The sequence below is a fragment of the Argopecten irradians genome, chromosome 13 (assembly GCF_041381155.1).
Source record: "Argopecten irradians isolate NY chromosome 13, Ai_NY, whole genome shotgun sequence".
NCBI lineage: Eukaryota > Metazoa > Mollusca > Bivalvia > Pectinida > Pectinidae > Argopecten > Argopecten irradians.
Window position 1 is genome coordinate 498084 of NC_091146.1, and position 22262 is coordinate 520345.

The 22262-nt window shown below is 36.9% G+C and overlaps 1 protein-coding gene, 1 long non-coding RNA gene and 1 pseudogene across 2 annotated transcripts; 2 read left to right on the plus strand and 1 right to left on the minus strand.

Moving 5' to 3' along the window:
* The first annotated feature begins 3608 nt into the window (after positions 1 to 3608).
* Positions 3609 to 9796, plus strand: LOC138306321 (uncharacterized; annotated as a pseudogene).
* A 436-nt stretch (positions 9797 to 10232) lies between these two features.
* On the minus strand, positions 10233 to 11193 carry LOC138306568 (ATP-dependent DNA helicase RecQ-like). The gene is made up of 2 exons (XM_069247008.1): positions 10893 to 11193; positions 10233 to 10396 (listed from the first exon to the last, which is right to left on the minus strand). Exons 1-2 carry the CDS (start codon positions 11191 to 11193, stop codon positions 10233 to 10235), a joined length of 465 nt encoding a protein of 154 aa, XP_069103109.1.
* A 5167-nt stretch (positions 11194 to 16360) lies between these two features.
* On the plus strand, positions 16361 to 18681 carry LOC138306349 (uncharacterized). Its single transcript, XR_011205835.1, has 2 exons — positions 16361 to 16679; positions 18232 to 18681. It is a non-coding gene; the product is annotated as an uncharacterized lncRNA (long non-coding RNA).
* Positions 18682 to 22262: the final 3581 nt, after the last annotated feature.

Here is a 22262-nt window from a genome sequence, read left to right on the forward strand (position 1 = left end):
CTTGATAAAAAAATTAAGGGATTAATCAAGTGTATTATGTCTTGATGTCAATTGTGTTTGCCCTATGGGCCTCATTGCTATGTATTAGATAGCTGTAAATTTAAATCACAATTGTCATAAATCTTATGCCACTGAATTGAATCTGAATGCACCTTTTATTTCATCTGTAGTTTTAGATGTTCTCAAGTTTATGTTTGATATGTTCTTGTTGCAGAGATTAAGCATGTTTACATTCGTTCTACCACAGAAAATTACATCACAATGCAGCTATACCATATGGTAAGATAAACATATAATGTAATTATTACCGGGTATGTAAGATACCTGCAATATCAATGTAATGTGATGTATAAAAGTATTACAAGTTGAATTGTGTTATATATCGAAAGAAGCTTGGAATCAGTCATTTTTATACATAATTTAAACAAGAGGCCCAGAGGGTCTGTATCGCTCACCTGGTTTGTAATGCCAAGTTATGTTTTGAATACAGGTTCATTGTTTCTTTTCTAAAGGAATTCAAATATTTACCTCTATTTCCGCTATCAGTCCCCGCTCCTCCTGCCCTCGGGGGGTCAGAGTCAAAATTTATACAATCTCTATTCCCCTTCCCCCAACGATGTTTCTGGCCAAATTTGGTTATATTCCATGCAGAACTCTAGGACAAGTAGCGATTTATAGGATTTACCTCTATTTCCCATATTGGGCCCCACCCCTCCTGCCCCCGGGGGGTCAGAGCCAAAATTTATACAAGTTCTGTTCCCCTTCCCCCAATGATGTTTGTGGCCAAATTTGGTTACAATCCATGCAGAACTCTAGGACAAGTAGCGATTTATAGGATTTACCTCTATTTCCCATATTGGGCCCCACCCCTCCTGCCCCCGGGGGGGTCAGAGCCAAAATTTATACAAGTTCTGTTCCCCTTCCCCCAAGGATGTTTGTGGCCAAATTTGGTTGCATTCCATGCAGAATTCTAGGACTAGTAGCGATTTATAGGATTTACCTCTATTTCCCCTATTGGGCCCCGCCCCTCCTGCCCCAGGGGGGTCAGAGCCAAAATTTATACAAGTTCTGTTCCCCTACCCCCAATGATGTTTGTGTCCAAATTTGGTTACATTCCATGCAGAACTCTAAGACAAGTAGCGATTTATAGGATTTACCTCTATTTCCCCTATTGGGCCCCGCCCCTCCTGCCCCCGGGGGGTCAGAGCCAAAATTTATACAAGTTCTGTTCCCCTTCCCCCAAGGATGTTTGTGGCCAAATTTGGTTACAATCCATGCAGAACTCTAGGACAAGTAGCGATTTATAGGATTTACCTCTATTTCCCCTATTGGGCCCCGCCCCTCCTGCCCCAGGGGGGTCAGAGCCAAAATTTATACAAGTTCTGTTCCCCTACCCCCAATGATGTTTGTGTCCAAATTTGGTTACATTCCATGCAGAACTCTAAGACAAGTAGCGATTTATAGGATTTACCTCTATTTCCCCTATTGGGCCCCGCCCCTCCTGCCCCCGGGGGTTCAGAGCCAAAATTTATACAAGTTCTGTTCCCCTTCCCCCAAGGATGTTTGTGGCCAAATTTGGTTACATTCCATGCAGAATTCTAGGACAAGTAGCGATTTATAGGATTTACCTCTATTTCCCCTATTGGGCCCCGCCCCTCCTGCCCCAGGGGGGTCAGAGCCAAAATTTATACAAGTTCTGTTCCCCTTCACCCAAGGATATTTGTGGCCAAATTTGGTTACAATCCATGCAGAACTCTATGACTAGTAGCGATTTAAAGGAAATGTTGACGGACGGGACGGACGGACGACGGACGCCGCGCCACGACATAAGCTCACCGGCCCTTCAGGCCAGGTGAGCTAAAAATATATCAAGTGCTCCATAACAGCTACTTTGAAATATTGTGACTTATTGTTTTGTCTTTCTTTAATCTTAGTGTAAATGTTTCTTATCGTTAAATGAACACTTATTGATTATTTTTTAATTTTAAAAGCATAGCTAAGATGTTCAAATGAAATGAAGAATTAGGTGAAAAATAAAGTAAACAATACTTGTATATATGTTATATGTAACTCTTTCTTTTAAATAGATCTCCATTCATTATGCCAGTGGGAAGAGGACAGAGTTGGTCATCGATGAAATGCAAACAAAAATTTGTAAGGCAATCTTCAGAGGGAAATATGTTGCAAGATGCATTACTGATATCTTAATTAAGACAGATGCTGAGACAGTAGTCAAAGCAAGCACACGTTTAATTTCAGAAGAAAGCAAGGCATTGTGTAAACGTGGCTCAGGTTCCATTTTACAAGATAAATCATATGACAAGAGGCCCAAAGGGCCTTAACGGTCATCTGACTACCTTGACAATAGTAAAATTAATTATATATGGTGTCACTTTGTCAGGATCATGTCAGGATCGTTTTCAATATCTTTCAACAAATTTTATTTCAAACAAGAGGCCCAAGGGCCTTAACATATAGGAAATTAATTAGATATAGTGTCATGGTAGTCATCTTCGATTTGGGATCAACCACAGATGTAACAATACTTTGTCGAGACCATGTCAGGATCATTTCATGCAAGTTTCAGCCAAATCCCTTCGGTAGAACTTGAGAAGAAGTTCAAAATGTGTTTTCAAGATGGCGGCTGTGGCGGCCATCTTGGATTTCGGATCGACCCGAAAAATAACAACACTTTGTCGGGACCATGTCAGGGTCATTTCATGCAAGTTTCAGTCAAATCGCACTGGTAGAACTTGAGAAGAAGTTCAAAATGTGTTTTCAAGATGGCGGCTATGGCGGCCATCTTGGATTTCGGATCGACCCGAAAAATAACAACACTTTGTCGGGACCATGTCAGGATCATTTCATGCAAGTTTCAGCCAAATCGCACCGGTAGAACTTGAGAAGAAGTTCAAAATGTGTTTTCAAGATGGCGGCTGTGGCGGCCATCTTGGATTTCGGATCGACCCGAAAAATAACAACACTTTGTCGGGACCATGTCAGGATCATTTCATGCAAGTTTCAGCCAAATCGCACCGGTAGAACTTGAGAAGAAGTTCAAAATGTGTTTTCAAGATGGCGGATGTGACGGCCATCTTGGATTTCGGATCGACCCGAAAAATAACAACACTTTGTCGGGACCATGTCAGGATCATTTCATGCAAGTTTCAGCCAAATCCCACTGGTAGAACTTGAGAAGAAGTTCAAAATGTGTTTTCAAGATGGCCGCTGTGGAGGCCATCTTGGATTTCGGATCGACCCGAAAAATAACAAACACTTTGTCGGGACCATGTCAGGATCATTTCATGCAAGTTTCAACCAAATTGCACCGGTAGAACTTGAGAAGAAGTTCAAAATGTGTTTTCAAGATGGCGGCTGTGGCGTCCATCTTGGATTTCGGATCAACCCGAAAAATAACAACACTTTGTCGGGACCATCTCAGGATCATTTCAGGTAAGTTTCAGCTCAATCCCACTGGTCAAACTTGAGAAGAAGTTCAAAATGTGAAAAGTTAACGCACGGCGGACGGCGCACGGCGCACGACGACGGACGAAACATGACGACTATAGGTCATCCTGACCCTTCGGGTCAGATGACCTAATAACCTTATGACATTTTCTTGGACCCAATTCCATGATGAGATCCAGATTAGAGCTCCCAACCTTCTTCCGACAATTTCAGCTGTTGTTAGTGATGTGTCAGTTCCCATATCAGGAAAGAAATTTACACATATTCTGCACACCATCGCCTCTGGACTCCATGGAAGGAGCCCAGAAATGCCCACTACACTACCAGATGGCTTTTCTCGTCATGCATGGAGGATGTACCCAACATGTAAGGTTTTAATTACCGGGTTTATTAGTACTATCATGGAAATATAACAGCTATGCCGAGGATATCCTTTAAGTCAAAAACTTAGTTAGAAACAAAACTACCATGTACTACTAAGATTTAATGCTATATGTCCATTACAGAAAATGAAAAATGATCTAAATATTGTGTTTGTGTAACAAAGAATTTGTGTAATTCAGAGATGAACATGAACAAAAATTTTACCAAACTCTTTAATGTTTTCAAAACTGTATCTTATTACAATACCATATTTATGTATTTTTAGGATATAACAAGACTTGCAAAAATCGGATTGTGTGTGACACCACAGTCAGCCAGAGCTAAGTTAGCAGCATGGCAGGAGAACCTAAGTAAAGACATCATTCAGTTAAGAAAGGACTGGTCAGAAGGAGGAAGGAAGAAATACCAACTTGTTGGAGATAATTGGGACAAGAATATCCTTCCATCATTTAGGTTTGTGCAATATTTTATTCTCAATAAAATAGTCATTCCTATCTTCTTCTGTTTCCCCCTTTCATTTCCTACAGACATTTATCAGTCATTCATATATAGGTATGCTAGGTATACTATTCATATACAGGTATGCATTTCTTTTTTATTTCATTATTATTTTTATTCTATAATTAACTTCTTAAGAATATTACCACTGTACCAAACCAAATAGTGTGAATGACTCCTTTTCATTAGCATTGTGCAATACTTTGTATCCCTAATATCTAGACATAGTGTCCTTATAGGAATAGATACTATAGATATAGTGTGGCCGCGGTGGTCCAGTGGTTAAGATGTCTCGACATGTTGCCACAAGCCCCCCCCCCCCCCACCTCAGGGTTGCGAGTGTGAATCCCACGTGGGGCAGTTGCCAGGCACTGGCCACTGGTAGGTGTTTTTTCTCCGGATACTCCGGCTTTTCTCCACTAACAAATCTGGCACGTCCTTACATGACCTTGGCTGTTTAGGACATTGAACTAATGAAACCAAACAGATGTATTGTCAGCAATGCAAGCAAGGATAGTGTGACCTGAATGAATTGTCATCTTTGCTGTTGTTGTTACATCCTGCTACTATTACCATGTAATGATAATGATAACATTGTAAATTATTCAAATTTTGGCTATGTAGCAAACTTATTAGATATCACTTTTGTTTATTTTTATGTTTTGCAGAACATCACAGCAGAAGACACTTTCACTTCATTTGTTCAATGTGGTAGCAGTGGTTGACAGGGTTGACACTTCAATAGATTTCCCTGAAGAGACTCCAGATCCTAGATCCTATGAAGACATTAGCCTTGACCATTTCCTACCATCAGAGGAGGAGCAAAGAAAACTGAAAGCAGAACTCGCATTCATCATGGCAACATCTCTAATAGATAACATTCCACAGTTGAATGAAATATTCAAAAATATCTATCCTAAACATCTTGAACACAAATACAGTGATTTCTCTGGATTGAAAACTACTCAGGTGATTATTTTTGAATTGATAACAGGCAGGATTTTAATTTAATTTCCTTCAAAAAGGAGCACTGATAATACTAATACAAATTATTTGAATTTATTGACCGTTTTTGAAGATCTGAAGTTTTTTTGCTTTTCTCTAAAGAACTGTTTAAGTACATGATTTCTTTGTGAAACTTTAGGAATGTTAATTTCAGCTTCACTTAAGCATTGATGTAACTATTTTGTAACTTCATAGGGGTATGAAAGAAATTTTGTTTGCAAACTGTGAATCAGCGTAGACATCTCTATTGACACATCATGATAACGTAAGGTTTTCGCACCATTCTTGGATTTTTTCTTCATAGTATATGAAGGAAAAGAATCTGCGAATCAGAAAGTTGGATTTAGTATGAAAACAAATGAAAATAAATTATAATGTAAATATATATGTTTAATTAAGAAATTATTTATCTTCAGTACCCTCTTGGTCTTCATGACTGCAATGAAACAAAGACAACTGATGTTATAAAGCTGCTGAAAGACCTGCAGGATGAATTTGTCCCTTTCAATGAAAATAGCATGGTAGAACCTGGTTTTCTTTGGTGGTATGTACTCATTTATGAACCTGGAATTGTGTATATTTTTATCATTTCTACAAAAGAAACTTGTATGTTGTATGTTCATATGACTTAGTGTATGATGCAGTTCTTAGTGCTTGTTTTAAGTTGAAAATCAATAATCACTTGTTGGTATGTATCAAAATTATTTTCATTTTGTATTTTTTTTATCAAAAGTTCTTGTAAAATTTATGCTTGAAAACTATACCTTCAATACTAATTATATAAAATTAATGAAATTAATACCATTAATATTAATTCTTTTATGAGGTATAACTTTTCTTTATATTCTCAGGTGATCGTCTTACCGATGAGAGGATTCAGGGTGCTCAAGAGGCCTTGCGAAATGGTGGAGACACTCCTAAAGACAGACTGGAAGGATTCATTTCCAAAATAGAAGATTTTCATAGATTGATGAACTTTTTGGAGGTATACCAATACATTATTTTTTATGATAAGATGCGGATGGTATAAGATGTTACTTATAAACAAACTAACGAAATTTATGGAAGATAGAAAGTTTCTGAATTTTCACTCTTTAATAACAAATGAAAAGTAATTGCATAATTTCTAAAACTTCAATCTGACAAAAAAAATATTTTCTGGTTTATTTCCACTGTGTCAAATTAAATGATATATTGAAGTGACTTCTCATTAAAAACAGAGAGAGACATAACTGTATAGCATGCTACAATAAATTAATTTGATGTACCTGGATCATACTCTTCAAAATTCTATTGTGAATGATAAGTCCTCTAGTTATCTATGAATAGTTACACTGCAACTGTATGCACACCATAGCTTTATGTTTATAATTAATACATGTCTTTCAATTTCAGGGAATTTGTCGACTTGCATACAGTTCAGACTCTGGGAAAGACCGAGGTACTTTGTATTACTTCCGCAATTTACTGGATGCCCGTGATGTAAAGGGAGAAGTAAAGAACGCGTATAGGGCTTACAAACATTTATGCTACACGGTTCTGGATGCTATGTGCTGTGCATTGTACCTGAGGGAAAATGGTGTCTTGGACTCAGAGACAGAAATTGATTTGCCTATCAGTGGAGAACCAGATGATGAAAAAATCTCATGGCTGAACAAAATATGTGAATCAATTATTGAGAAATATTTTTTCCATCAGAAAACTGATGTTTTCACAGAATTGAGAGATATTGTTAGTAACATGGATCATCCAGAAAACTACTGGATTTCAACTATGGAAAATGGCTGGCTGAAATGTCACTTCTGTGAGAAACTTTACAAATACATTGGCTCTTTGAAAGTTCATGAAAAGAGATTTCACAACTTTGATGGTCCAGAGGTCAGCCCAAATAAAGGTACAAAACAGGAAGATGAGTTAAACAATTATGTCTTGATGTTGTTTGCTCTCTTACTTTTACACAAGAATTTGGACACACAGCGGTTGACATGGGAGACGGAGAACGGTCTGTGCGCTCGGCAAAATACGAGTTGGAAGTTTTCATATATCAATAATTATTTGCTTCACCATTTTACGCTTGAGTATGTATAAGTTTCTTATCATGCATAATTCCAGGTCATCATCAACAAGTACACATGTATGACACATCTCATGAATTTGACATTTTGTTTTTTGTTTTTCAAAAACCATTTCCTGTGAGTGTGTTTATGTATAGCGATACGTGTAGTACCATTATTCTTGTGAGTGATAATATATATATGCTGTACCAGATTTTTATGTCTTTTTACTTACATTAGTTTAAGTATAGTTATATAAAAAAAATTACTTGGTATGTGAAACCAAATAGTTAATATGCATTATTATATATACATTTTCAATTTCACTGCAGTCCCAAGATTATATATAGTTGGCATTCACCAGACTAATGAACTGCATTTTCAACAGAAACAAATTAAATTAATATTAAATCATGGTTATATATTAGATATAATATATATATATATTTTTATATAAAATTTGACTATCAGATATATATACTGTAAACGTACATATTTCAGTGGCAAATTTATTTCAGCACTTCCTCATCTGATTTGCATATGCTAAAATATGATTGGATTTATTGTAGTTTTGTATATTGTATAGCCATCATATCATTGACAATGACATTATAACCTGTACATGTTCATGATCACTATTTTGTTAAAATTTGACATCCCCAAAATAAATATGTTATACAATGTGTCAAATTAGTATTCATGAATGCAAATCAAGTTCAGGTCAATATATATTTTATTATGGAGTTCACATGTACAGTCATATATCACAGATCAATTGGTTCTGGTTCTCTATAATTATAACTTATAAAGAGATCTCAATTTACCAATAAATACAAAATATATGAATTTAAGTGTTATTTCTTTGTTTTTAATTAATTATCTATTTCAAGATAATTTGCATCTTGTAAACAGAAATAATTGAACATTAATCAAAATACAATGAAGATCAAATTCATATGCTAAATGTCAACACTTCGTATTGAAACAGAGGTGGCCAGAATATACTGTTGCATATATTCTGTTGTCTGGAAAGTGTACCAATATGTAATTAACATATAATATAGCCCATTTTATAATGTAGTTAATGAATTAACTTTGACTTTTTCCAATCTCATGATCACATTCAAATCTAGATCTGTAAAAAATTCCTTTAAGCCATCAGTAACTAGTAAGAACATATTTTGTCTGAGTAGATAACCTTGACCTGTTGTCAAGATAAAAAGTCCAGTGACAAATCTGTAACTGATATTGTAAAATCTTAAATAATTTTAAACTTGTATTGAAACTGCATTCATGTAGCAATATTTGTTTAATTTCACCCATTAAAACCATCTAATTTTCATTATCATATATACAACGAATTACATCATGGCTATATATATGTAGTTAGAGAATGTCTTCTTAAACCAAAATACTGAATCTATACTAAAGAGTGACAATGACTTAGTAAAAATAAGCAGAAGAATGTGCACGCGGTGGTAATGTAGGTTTAGTCCAGTTCCTGGTACTCATAGTCATATAACTCAGTGGCATCACTGTCATCCTCGACCTCTGAATCAACATCCTCAATACCTGTTATATTGTCACTAGTTGACTCGAATATCTGTTCTAGTGGTAGAGACTCACTATCGCATGCTTTACATGGACAAGATATTTCACAGATATCACAGCAAAAGTGAATAGGTTTGTCTTTAGCTCTAGATTCTGCCTGTTGTTCCTGTACTGTCAGAAATGGTTTCAATAGAGCCTTCCTTCTACAGAACTTTGTCGTGTATACAGTCTTGACTTCTTCTTCCACATTTCTTAAACTATAGGAATTGTAGAGGAGCAAAGCAACCGATTGTGATCCATCACGTCCAGCACGTCCAGTTTGCTGCACAATATCTACAACATCTTGGTGCACCATATAATATTACGCCATTTACATTGGCAATACCCATACCTAATGCACTGGTTGAGATTACTATTCTAAGCATGCCACAAGGATTGCACAGATCGTCCACAATTTTCTTCTTGATGGCATCAGGAGTCTCTGAATGAAACATCTCACAATACGATGAACAAAGGGGAACTTCTGATGTGAGATATGTGTAGATTTTAGATACATCCTTAATAGTGTTACAGTAAATGATGGTTCTAGGGAATGAATCCAGGAAATCTACCATCCATGCCATAGCCATATCCACTGAAGTTGGAATATGTTTCACCACAATTTTGACATTATCCTTATCAGGAGATGCTCTAATTTCGATTGTGTCCTCTTTCAAATCCAAAACCTTCCGCACTCGTTTTGAAATTTTCTTTGTGCATGTTGCACTAAGTGCCATTATGGATGCAGTTGGGAATACCGACCTAAGCTCGCCTAAATAGCTGAACCACTTCCTAAAAGCTGCATGGTCATCATGATCTAGTTCACCCCTATATGAATGAAAAATACCACAAATAAATATCATATAACATATTTATTTTCAATATTGCTAACAATGAGACTAATAATGCTTCTTTCTCACATTTTACCCAAAGTCATTCCAAGCAGATCTTTACAGATAATTTTGAGCTATATATGTTGTTGCATTTAAATATACATAACATTCATACCACAGGTACTGTAATGATCATGATGTTTCATGCCTGTTATAAACCCTAGGTTGATTTTTAATCCATCAAAAATATTTGTTTTACTGTGAAAGACTAATTGAAAGTAACTGAAATACCTAAATTGGCTAAAAGCTTAAATAAGAATTCTACAGGTATATGAACTAATTATAATTATGATTGTGCTGCCCATGCATGTATATGAAGCTTTTAAATCATCTAGTTTACTCACCAGCATGCAATGGTATGGAATTCATCTACAACAATTGTTGCAACATCAAACTTCCCTAAAAGTTCTCGGAATGACTCGTCACCAACAAGTAATTCTGGCGGAGCAAACAGGTAGTCAAAGCATCCATGTTGTATTGCTGCATCTGTTTCCGGACTTCCATCTGTATCATATATAGGAAAACCAATTACATGTAAATTAATTCTGGTTTTTATCTCAGTTACCAAGTTATCAGAAACAGAGAAATACAGTTTTTATAGGATATCAAACAAGTCATAATTAGTGTTTGAAATAAAATAAAGTACTGTAATTCTGCTTCTGTCAATCTGTTTTAATCAGGTTAGGTGTAAATTTATTGCTATTAGTAATAGCTATACAGAACTGGGGAAAATAATATTTCTGTTAAAAATGCTTGCGCTCAAAACCGACTCCTGAATCTTGCAGTGGTTGTTTATAACGATCATTTAAGCATATTGAAAACAGTTATGATCAGGTATAATTAAGTAGTTGCATAGTCTTCAAAGTTCAAATGATCCTTACAAACATATTCTGTAAGTTTCAGGCATCGGTAATCTCCAAATCATAAACACGAGACTCGAGAAGTGAACATGACTGGTTTATTCTGTGTGGTCTAGAAATATAAACAATATAAATCCTACCTTGATATACAGCACGTATCCCTGGGATGTTACGAAGTCTTTCCACTTGGTCTTTCATCAAGGCAATCAATGGGCAACAAACTATTATTTTCTTAGCAAACACCGACCCGCTAGCGATCGCCACTTCCCTCAGTACAGATACAGCCATCTGATACGGCAATGACTTCCCAAACCCCGTTGGTAATATAGCCAAACAGTCCAGTCCTTCAATAATACAGCTAAGGAGCTCTTTCTGTTCCTTCTTTAACGTATCTACTTCGAACAACCGTAACACACTTTCAATCGCCTCGTCAGTCGCCATTTTGAAACTAATCCCGACGTCTCGTTTGTTAGCTGCAATTTGATTGGCTAATACTACTTTTGAATATTCCGTTGCAAAAGGTCACCTGGACGTGACCTCCTATCGGGTTTTCTCAGATCTTCATAGCGTAAGCGTATTGAAGAGCTGGTTTTAATCAGATTGACTTTGGGCAGGACGATTTTTACCACAATTTTTCAGTTATTTTTTAAGTACTTACTGTGGTCAGATTTTCACAACACATACGCCGATATTTCCATTATGAATCGTAGTTTAAGTATTCATATAGTTACAATGATTAATCCGTTACAGTTTGAGGTTATTAAACACTTTTGTCACCAGCTTTGAAATTTTCCGCCATCAGGACGGTTCGTAGGACCGCAAGTAGGTGAGTGTTCCGCAGTGAATGACTGTTCGGAACTCACATTGACACCGATTATACCGTGTTCCGAGTAGAAAAAGTTCGAGAAAACTGTAAGCAAAACATGGATACAAGACTAAATGAGTTAAATGACCATAATGTCATCCTTACCGGGTATCCTGGGACGGGGAAATCATATACTGTAGCCAAGTTTATAGATTTGTCTGTTCAAGGGTAAGAAAGTAGTTGCCACTGCAAGTACGGGTAAAGCTGCAGTAGTTTTGACGGAGGCACTGGAAAAGCTTAATGTTCACAAGACTTGTGTAACAATTCACAAATTCTTTGGAATTTTAGATGGACGGTTTAGTAATGATGAGATGAATGAGCTGATGTTCAATGATGAAAGGTATGAAAAAAGGAAAAGAGAACTGCTGGAAACATGCATTTATCATCGACGAAGTAAGCATGATCAGTAAAAAAAACATTTGAGCAGGTTGAACATATATCTAGAGCAGTGAAAAACAATGATAGACCATTCGGTGGTATGCAGGTTGTGTTATGTGGAGACTTTTATCAGCTTCCGCCCGTACCTTCCCCACATTATGGTGATGATGGCAGTTATGTTTTTTCATCTGACCTCATAGATTGTTTTCACCATGTAGACCTGACTACGGTGCATCGCCAAAGAGACGAGGACTTATCTCGTGCAATAAGTGAGGTTGCAAGGTAAAGTTTGCAGTAGCAGTTACAGTATAGATAAACGTTGAAATCAATGTTTATAGTTCAAGTTTATGTACAAATTATGGTTATCAATTTATTAACTAAAAAGATTAGATGTATTGTCATGGATTACAATGTTTGTTTGTTTGTTTGTTTGATTTATTAACGTCCTATTAACAGCTATGGTCATGTAAGGACGGCCTCCCATGTATGCGGTGCGAGGTGAGTGTACTGGGAGACTGCGGTATGTTCGTGTTGTGTCTTCCTGTATAGTGGAACTGTTGCCCTTTTTATAGTGCTATATCACTGAAGCATGCCGCCGAAGACACCAAGCAACACACCCCACCCGGTCACATTATACTGACAACGGGCGAACCAGTCGTCCCACTCCCTGTATGCTGAGCGCTAAGCAGGAGCAGAAACTACCACTTTTATAGACTTTGGTGCGTCTCGGCCAGGGGACAGAACCCAGAGCCTTCCTCACAGGGGCGAACGCTCAACTCAAGGCCAAAAGTGAGGCGGTGCCAAGGGAGGCATTAGGAAAGATAAAGTCAGTTAGGAAGAAGAGAAAAGATAAGATCCTAAATATAGTCGCCTTTTACGATCATGCAATAGGGGCAGCAGGTACAATTCTAACGCCCTACCTGCAGGGCCAAGACAATGGATTTAATACTAATTTACTTCTACATAATGAAATTTGGATATCATAAACAAATCACATTGAATAAATCCTGGTGAAAATGTGGCACTCAATATTTCTCCTTGGTGAAGACCAATATATGCCCTAGTATGCCCCATCTTGTGACTACACATAGCTCCTGAGCAATAACCTTTTCAAAATTATCAGTCTGTTTTAACATAAAGATGTATACATACATGTACATGTATACACCATTTATAATACCAAAATCAAGTAAATTTGTTATGAAATAATTTACATTTTATAAATGATATATAATGTACATTTGTTTGCTCATTTCGAAATGCATGGGGTCATGTTGGCCGAGTGGTTAAGCGTGTCACCGCCAATATTTTTTGTTTGTTTGTTTGTTTGAGTTTTACGGCCCATCGACAACTAAGGTCATTTAGGGCCAAACTACAGGTCATGCATTAATATCAGGATAAAAGTTCAGGGTAAGAAAAAGCAAGTAAGGACTAAAACACAGATTGTAAACGTTAATTTGATAAAAAAAAGAAGGTTTGCATGGGATAAAATAAATTTTGGCTAAAACACATAAGAAAACTCATGCACAATGTTGATGAAACGATGAAATGTTGAGTTGATACGATGTATGATGAGAAAACGTTCATATTTTGCTTAAAATACCGATCTCTTTGAGTAATTAAAAATACGATTATGTCTCACGGCATGAAACAAAGTGTACATGTCGGAGACATCGTAGTATTTATCTCGTATGTGTTTAAAATCAATACAATGCAATAAAATATGCTCCACTGTGAGAGGAGAATCACATGCATGGCATGTAGGAGGATCCTCCCCTCTCAATAGATAGGAATGTGTAAAATATGTGTGTCCAGTTCGGAGCCGAGAGAGAACAACTTCCTCTCTGCGGTCTCTCCGACTGGACAGTTTAGGATTAAGTGTAGGTTGAATTTTAAACAGTTTATTGTTTGTTTCGGTAGACCACCTTTGTTGCCAATGGTGTTTGATGGCTGACTGAATTGAAGGTTTGATGTCGGTGTATGGTAGTTTCAAATCTGTTTGTGCTAGGCGAAGAGCAGTCTTAGCTGCTTTATCAGCCTGTTCATTCCCCTTTATACCCACATGACTGGGAATCCAGAGATAAGTAATTTGAGTTTTAGAAGATAATCAAAATGTTCGGATTAAAAGATTTTGGATTAGAGTATTTCTAGGGCTTCTTGATTTCAAAGCCTGAAGAACCGAAAGAGAGTCTGAACAGATGATTGCCTTTTCAATGCGGTGTTCTTCGATATGGTCAAGCGCCAGACCGATAGCACATGCTTCCGCAGAGAAAATGGAGGCAATATCCGGGAGTCGGATAGAGGAGCAGTGATTAGATGTACAGCATGCTGCCGCAACTTTATCACCATCTTTTGATCCGTCAGTGTAGATCTGAACATGGTCAGGGAAAGCCCTAATGCACTCCCGAAAGGAGGATTTGCGTTCTTCGGGTAATGCACTGGATTTTGCCCTCTCATGTAGAGATAAATTGATATCAGGTGTTTGAATGAGCCATGGTGGTACATCCGATACGGTGTACTCGTCAATGGTATCGAGAGTTATATTAAGTTCCAGCAAAAATTTTGAAATTCTGATGCCATATGTAGGTATGAGCTTTTGATTTTGTGTAAATATTTCTTGGTGTTGTGGATTGAATACAAGGTTAAATGCAGGATTTTTGGGGTTGGATTTCAGTTGAGCAGCATACTGTAAGGATAATTTCTTTCGTCGATCGTCTAGAGATGGCTCATTAGCTTCCACATGGAGACTCTTCACAGGTGTTGTTCGAAAAGCTCCAAGTGCCAGACGCAGTCCCTGATTCTGTATAGGGTCAAGCATCTGTAGATAGGAGCTGCGAGCCGATCCATAGACAATAGAGCCGTAGTCAAGTTTTGATCTAATAAGTGCCCGATAGATACGTAGAAGCATTTCACGGTCTGCACCCCAATCAGAATGGGAAAGAACTCGTAGAATGTTCAGCGCCTTCGAGCACTTATCCTTCAGATGTTTGATATGTGGAACAAAGGACAGTTTCGAATCAAATATTAATCCAAGAAATTTAGTTTGTTCAACTACTGGAATTTTAATTCCATTGAGTGTGAGGTCAGGATCATTGTGTGGTTTTCGTTTTTGACAGAAGTGCATACAGACAGTTTTTGATCTTGAAAATCTGAAGCCATTTTCGTCAGCCCAATTTTGTAATTTGCCTAAACATTGTTGTAGTTGTCGTTCTATAGTGTGCATGTTTTTTGATCTGTAACAGATCAAGAAATCATCCACAAATAGAGACCCTTCCGTAGATTGGCCAAGACATTTGGTTATGCTGTTAATTTTTAGTCCAAAAAGTGTGACGGACAAGATACCACCCTGAGGGACGCCCATCTCCTGTGTTTCTGTTTCTGAATAAGTTGAACCCGTTCGAACTTTGAAATGCCTGTCAGATATAAAATTTGATATAAACTTTGGCACTACACATAGCTCCTGAGCAATAACCTTTTCAAAATTATCAGTCTGTTTTAACATAAAGATGTATACATACATGTACATGTATACAACATTTATAATACCAAAATCAAGTAAATTTGTTATGAAATAATTTCATTTTATAAATGATATATAATGTACATTTGTTTGCTCATTTCGAAATGCATGGGGTCATGGTGGCCGAGTGGTTAAGCGTGTCACCGCCAATAATCACTAGCCCTCCATCTCTTGGTTCAGAGTTCAAATCCCATGTGGGGCAGTTGCCAGGTACCGACCGCTGGTCGATGGTTTTCTACGGGTACTCTGGCTTCCTCCAAAACGTCCTTGAATGACCTTGGCTGTTTTTAGGAAGTAAAACTTAAACAAACAAAATGAAATACATCTTGTTACGCTTGTTGTAAGGTGGTAGTTTACATGGTATACACTTTCCTTATAGATCTTTTGCATTAATTTATGTTCAATTTCAGAGGTCAGTTAAAGGAAGACGGCACTTTCCTTCTCCGTCGACTTGCGCGACCTCTACCTCCTGGTGATCCACCTATCCACTTATATGGCAATAACCTTGATGTTGATATTCACAATGCTCGGTGTCTAATGGATTTGGAAGGTACACAATTTTATCATATTTCATGCATACAATGAAGTTTATTCAAGCACAAGGGTTTGTTATGTACGGAAGCCCAGAAATGCCATTGGAGGGGGGGAGTTAATTTTATCTGGCGGCCGCCACTTAATTGGCTGCTTGTGTTATAGAAACAAATAATTGGAAATGAATTTTTCTACATTTTTTATTTTCAAATCCCCATACCTCTGATGAGTATAATAAAACTGTCATTACAAGTGAATCAAATATTTTCAGTTTAAGATGAACAGGAAGAGATACATTCCTTTATTTCTTATACAGTGTTCCAGCTAGGTCGGTTTAGCAGGGCGCGGCGCCCTGCCCTTAATTCCCAGCGCCCTGCCCTTTTTCCTAACGCCCTGCCCTTTTCCCCCATCGCCCTGCCCCTTTTTCGATTTCCCCATACTGTCCCGATATCGTCGGCCCAAATTCCGGACTTAGCAAGTCTAGCTAACACAACTTCCTGCTTCCTGTTTGCTCGCGCATATCATTGATGTCTTCAACTTCCGACTCACAATAAACAAATTTACAATGTTTTTATCTCGCCAAGAACTCAACAAATCGGCAAAGAAATGTCACGATCTTTTGTGGATGTTCAGGTATGTAGTTATATGCAATTTTCGTCATATATTTTGATACATTTTTGCCTCGATCGCTTCAAAATCGGCGTGGCATTTTCGCGTGTCGGCTTTTCTTTGATGTGCAAAAAGTAAATAAATTCACAAAATAAGAAGCTTTATCGATCAAGAAGCGAGATTCTGAATTGGCAATTATTATTCTATGCCACCGATAACACTTTGGAATTGATATCTTGCGTAATTTGTCGTTTAATTATAGATTTTATGGTAGTGTGAGCCGTGAGGCATGGCTTCGTTAAGGTTCATGTAATGGCTTTAAACAGTGTTTTTTTGCAAGCCTAAAACTCATTACTGTGCTTCAATTGAATAGAACTAATTTCATTAATTGTTGGTATATACCCTGGCTAACTGTCAGTCTTGCTGTTGATATGTAATTTGTGAAGCTGCGTGTAAAATACAGTAAAATATGAGAAAAATGTATATTTCTGGAGAAGACATAGAACTCGTGTGAATTGCATTGATGGAACCAAATAATCATGCCATCGTGTTCAGTTGTGAATATGCCAGGTACTCCAACAGTTTGTTTGGCAAAATCGGACCAGCAAATAGCGCAGGAGCCTAGTGTAGTAAATGCAAATGGCTGCTATAAATGGCGGATCGAAAATATCGCATATAAGAAGCCATCTCAATTGATACAAATGTTTTTAAAGACACCATAAGGTACTCTGAACATAACAAGAAGACTCTTCACGAAAAAAATAGTTCAAACAATCTGTTTGGGGCGAAAAATGCAAATTTCCGGAAAGAGCCTCAAAGTCCACATTTTAACTATTTTTTTTCGTAAATATTCTTCTTGTCATGTTCAGAGTACCTTATAGTGTATATAAGAGCACTTGTATCAATTAAAATGTCTTCTTATATGCTATATTTGTGATCCGCCATTTAAAGCAGCCATTTGCATTTACAACAATAGGCTCCTGCGCTATTCGCTGGTCCTATTTTGCCAAACAAACTGTTGGAGTACCTGGCATAGTCACTACTGAACACGATAGCATGTTTATTTGGTGCCATCAATGCAATTCACACGAGTTCTATGTCTTCTCCAGAAATATACATTTTTCTCTTATTTTACTGAAATTTACAAGCAGCTTCACAAATTACTTATGAACAGTAAGACTGACAGTTAGCCAGGGTATATACCAACAATTAATGAAATTAGTTCTGTTCAATTGCAGCACAGTAATGCGTTTTAGGCTTGCAAAATATCACTGGTTAAAGCCATTACATGAACCTTAAGTCCAGGCACAAATTACTCCAAATACAATGAGTTATTTCAGTCATCGAATTCCTCATTTAATTCTGATACATTTATTTAAACTTAATTTGAACAAAAAGTATTACTATAAGCCGTATTTTTCGTTCACTGCGTATAAAATACTTATTTATTTCATGACCAGTAGGCCTATCTTAAACGTTAATTCAGAGACATGCAATTTCAAATAATTAACATTGAGAATAAAATTTGAAGAATGGTCCAATTGTTTAATATTTTGGTTTTCTTTTTAATTTGTAGAGCTTCCTTCTACTCCATAGATGACAAATCTGATGCTGAGGACTAGTACTCCTGATGTCCAGCGCTAGCTTCACATTTGAACACCTCACAACCAGCCTTATTTTATTGTGTGTCAGTGATTTAGTGTATGAGTGACAAATTTCCTAGGTTATATATACACATACTTTTATCAAAGAACTCTTTTTGAAGTCAATTACAATTGTTGTTAACTACTTAATTTGGACATGCAACTTTGTTACAATTTGTATATATTTTTTAATTTCAATTTATTAACTTCTTGATATCATGGATGGAAGTGTGTTTGTTTTAATATTGATAACTTGTAATGTCTGAGAGATGTGTAGGTATGTCTACTGAGTGCATGGTGAGATTACAGGGAGCTGTGGATACATTGTTTTCAACATTTACTAGCTATATAGTTGTTAAATAAATTTAATTTAATTGAAAGAATTTTGTTTCTTCTCTTTTCATTCTGTAAATCCATTCAAGCTCATGGATAGAACTAAATTCTGAAACAAAATGGTAAACACATGATCACTTAAAGACAAATTGTGGCAATTTATAATACATGTACTTATTTGGTAAATGTTACTTGATGCAAGACTGAATGGACTTTGTAAAGACAACACACATTGCAAAAACAAATATATGGAAGATGTTCTTGAAGCAAGACTTAAGGAATCAACAGAGAGTACAGAGACAACTACAGAACTGAAACAAAGCAGATTTTGTGGCATTCTGTTAATCCAAATAGAAAATAAACAAATTATTATCAAAACAGTCAACATTTTCTTTCTATGTCTCAGACATTTTGGAGAATTCACAAAACACTCCCAAAGTCTACTTGATGCCATAATATATAGGTATTGATATTACAATCATTGATGATTATGATGCAATGATATACATATTATACAGTTGTTTCTGATATTAGCTGTATGTCGTATATAAAATGCCCTAAAAGTTTTATGTCGCGGAAAAAAATGCCCTTTTTTTGCCCAGCACCCTGCCCTTTTCAAATCCTAGCTGGAACACTGATATAAATAAAACCATAAAACCGATTTAATTGTTTGTTCAGCATTTTTTCCCTTTCTTTAAAAACGCTATCATTAACATTAATTTCTGTACCTAGATATGTAAACAATTCTTATAAATCTAATTCTGTATTCCATAACATCAACTGGTGTTGTTGTAGCGATTTACGTCTTGAGAATATCACAATTTTTCTCTTTCTGATATTAAGTTCTTATTTCCATGTTATGCAATATTGTTTAAATTCATGTAACATTTGTTGTAGACCATCAGATATTTCTGATATCATAACAGTGTTATTGGCAAATAATATGATAAAAAGTTTGGGATACATTCCAATATCATATACCGTAAAAACTGGTATTATTTGCGCAGGTACTTTTTATGGCTGAAAATGCTTAAACAAGAGATCCCAGAGGGATCTTGGCGCCCACCAAAGAATGATCTATATCTGACAAAGGAAAGATGGGTCGTTTCTCTACTTTTTAAACTTTTTCAAACATACTACATGTAAAATTTGAGACAGATCGCTTCAGTACCTTTTGAGAAATAGTGGTAACAAACTTCAACTATCAAAATCCAAGATGACTCCTTGGCGGCCATCTTGTTGATCGATCGGTCCCAAATCACAATATGCACAACTAGGGCCCTAGGGGAACCTAAATGTGAAATTTGAGAAAGATCCATTCAATACTTTCTGAGAAATAGCGATAACAAACTTTGAATATAAAAATCCAAGATGGCTGCCTGGCAGTAATTTTGTTGACCGATCGGTCCCAAATCACAATATGCACAACAAGGGCCCTAGGGGAACCTACATATGAATTTTGAGACAGATCCCTTCAGTACTTTCTGAGAAATAGCGATAACAAACTTTGAATAACAAAATCCAAGATGGCTGCCTGGCGGCCATCTTGTTGATCAATCGGTCCCAAAATGCCATATGCACAACAAGGTCCCTAGGGGAACCTACATATGAAATTTGAGATAGATCCCTTCAGTACTATCTGAGAAAAAGCCATAACAAACTTTAACTATCGAAATCCAAGATGGCGGCCATCTTGTTCACCGATTGGTCCAAAAATGCAATAAGCACAACAAGGGCGCTAGGGGAACCTACATATTAAATTTGAGAAAGATCCCTTCAGTACTTTTTGAGAAATGGGGATATACAACCTTAACTATCAAAATCCAAGATGGCCTCCATGTGAAGTTTGAACAAAATCCCTTCAATAGTTCTCAAGAAATATCGATAACAAACTTCAACTGCCAAAATCAAAGATGGCTGCCTGGCGGCCATCTTGTTTTTCCGATCAGCCTCAAAATCTGTATGGCACAAATAGGGACCAAGGGTAACCTCCATGTGAAGTTTGAACAAAATTCCTTCAGTAGTTCAAGAAATATCGATAACAAACTTCAACTGCCAAAATCAAAGATGGCTGCCTGGCGGCCATCTTGTTTTTCCGATCAGCCTCAAAATCTGTATGGCACAAATAGGGACCAAGGGTAACCTCCATGTGAAGTTTGAACAAAATCCCTTCAGTAGTTCTCAAGAAATAGTAGTTCTCAAGAAATATCGATAACAAACTTCAACTGCCAAAATCAAAGATGGCTGCCTGGCGGCCATCTTGTTTTTCCGATCAGCCTCAAAATCTGTATGGCACAACTAGGGACCAAGGGTAACCTTCATGTGAAGTTTGAACAACACCCCTTCAGTAGTTCTCAAGAAATATCGATAACAAACTTCAACTGCCAAAATCAAAGATGGGTGCCTGGCGGCCATCTTGTTTTTCCGATCAGCCTCAAAATCTGTATGGCACAAATATGGACCAAGGGAACCCTCCATGTGAAGTTTGAACAAATTCTTGCAGCAGTTTTTATGAAATAGTGATAACAAGCATTGTTTACGGACGGACGACGGACCACCGACGCAGGGCGATTTGAATAGCCCACCATCTGATGATGGTGGGCTAAAAATTTATTATCAGTACATTTTGCGCATCAAAAAAATGGGGAAAACAATGTCCAGGGAGTCCCAAAACCGATATATGAAAGTGACAATTTCAATGCAAAATATTCCCCATAAATGCTTGACAACTTGCACAAAAAAAGTTGTATTTAAAAGAAATAACACATGAAAACCGCATTGTGTTGTTTTCTTTTATTGGCAACCGTAACCTTAACTGAAATATCTAGCAGATGTCCAAAACATCGGCGGTCTGGTCTGCCGTACTGCATGCACATGTCAATGTTTTGAGATATTACACATGAATAGTAATCAGTAATATTTGAAAAGAGTAGAATATATTTACTTAAATTGGCACAATAAGTAATTAGTGTGTTTGAGATCATTAACAATCAACAGCAATCAGCTAGCGGATACGTAGTTTAGCTTGCAACAATCACAGTGTGCATAATTTGTCAAGATTTGTAAGACAAAATATTCTTTTCCATCGGGTAAGATTCTAAGTCATAAAGGTAGATTGAAAATAGGAAGGGAGATAAAATAACCATATAAATATTTGTAGCGGTATCAGACTGGGTTGATTATCGGTGATCAGGTAGCTCAGTCGGAAGAGCTACATTTTCTTCTCTCCTGTTACAGAATTGGCACCCAACTAAATAACCAACGGTTGTGGTGTTTGAAAGGGTCTCGTATGTATTCAACAAGAGGCCCATGGGCCTTAACGGTCACCTGAGTTAGAATATATAATGAAACAAATTAAAGACATATAAACACCATAAGCTGGGCCTTGAAGTTGGTCAGTGATTTATAAATTTGACTTTTTAGACTACGAAGAGTATTTGCTTCCATCAAACCTGTGAACTTAGAGGTATTTTTGAAATTTTAATCATTTTTACCCTTTTTTTTAGCCCCGCCCCTCTGCCCCCAGGGGGTCGGCCAGGACCAATGTGGATATATTAAAATGCTATCTCAGGCTAATAATTCTAACCAAGTTTGACTCATTTCCTATGGAAAATTGAGCAAAAAATGTTCA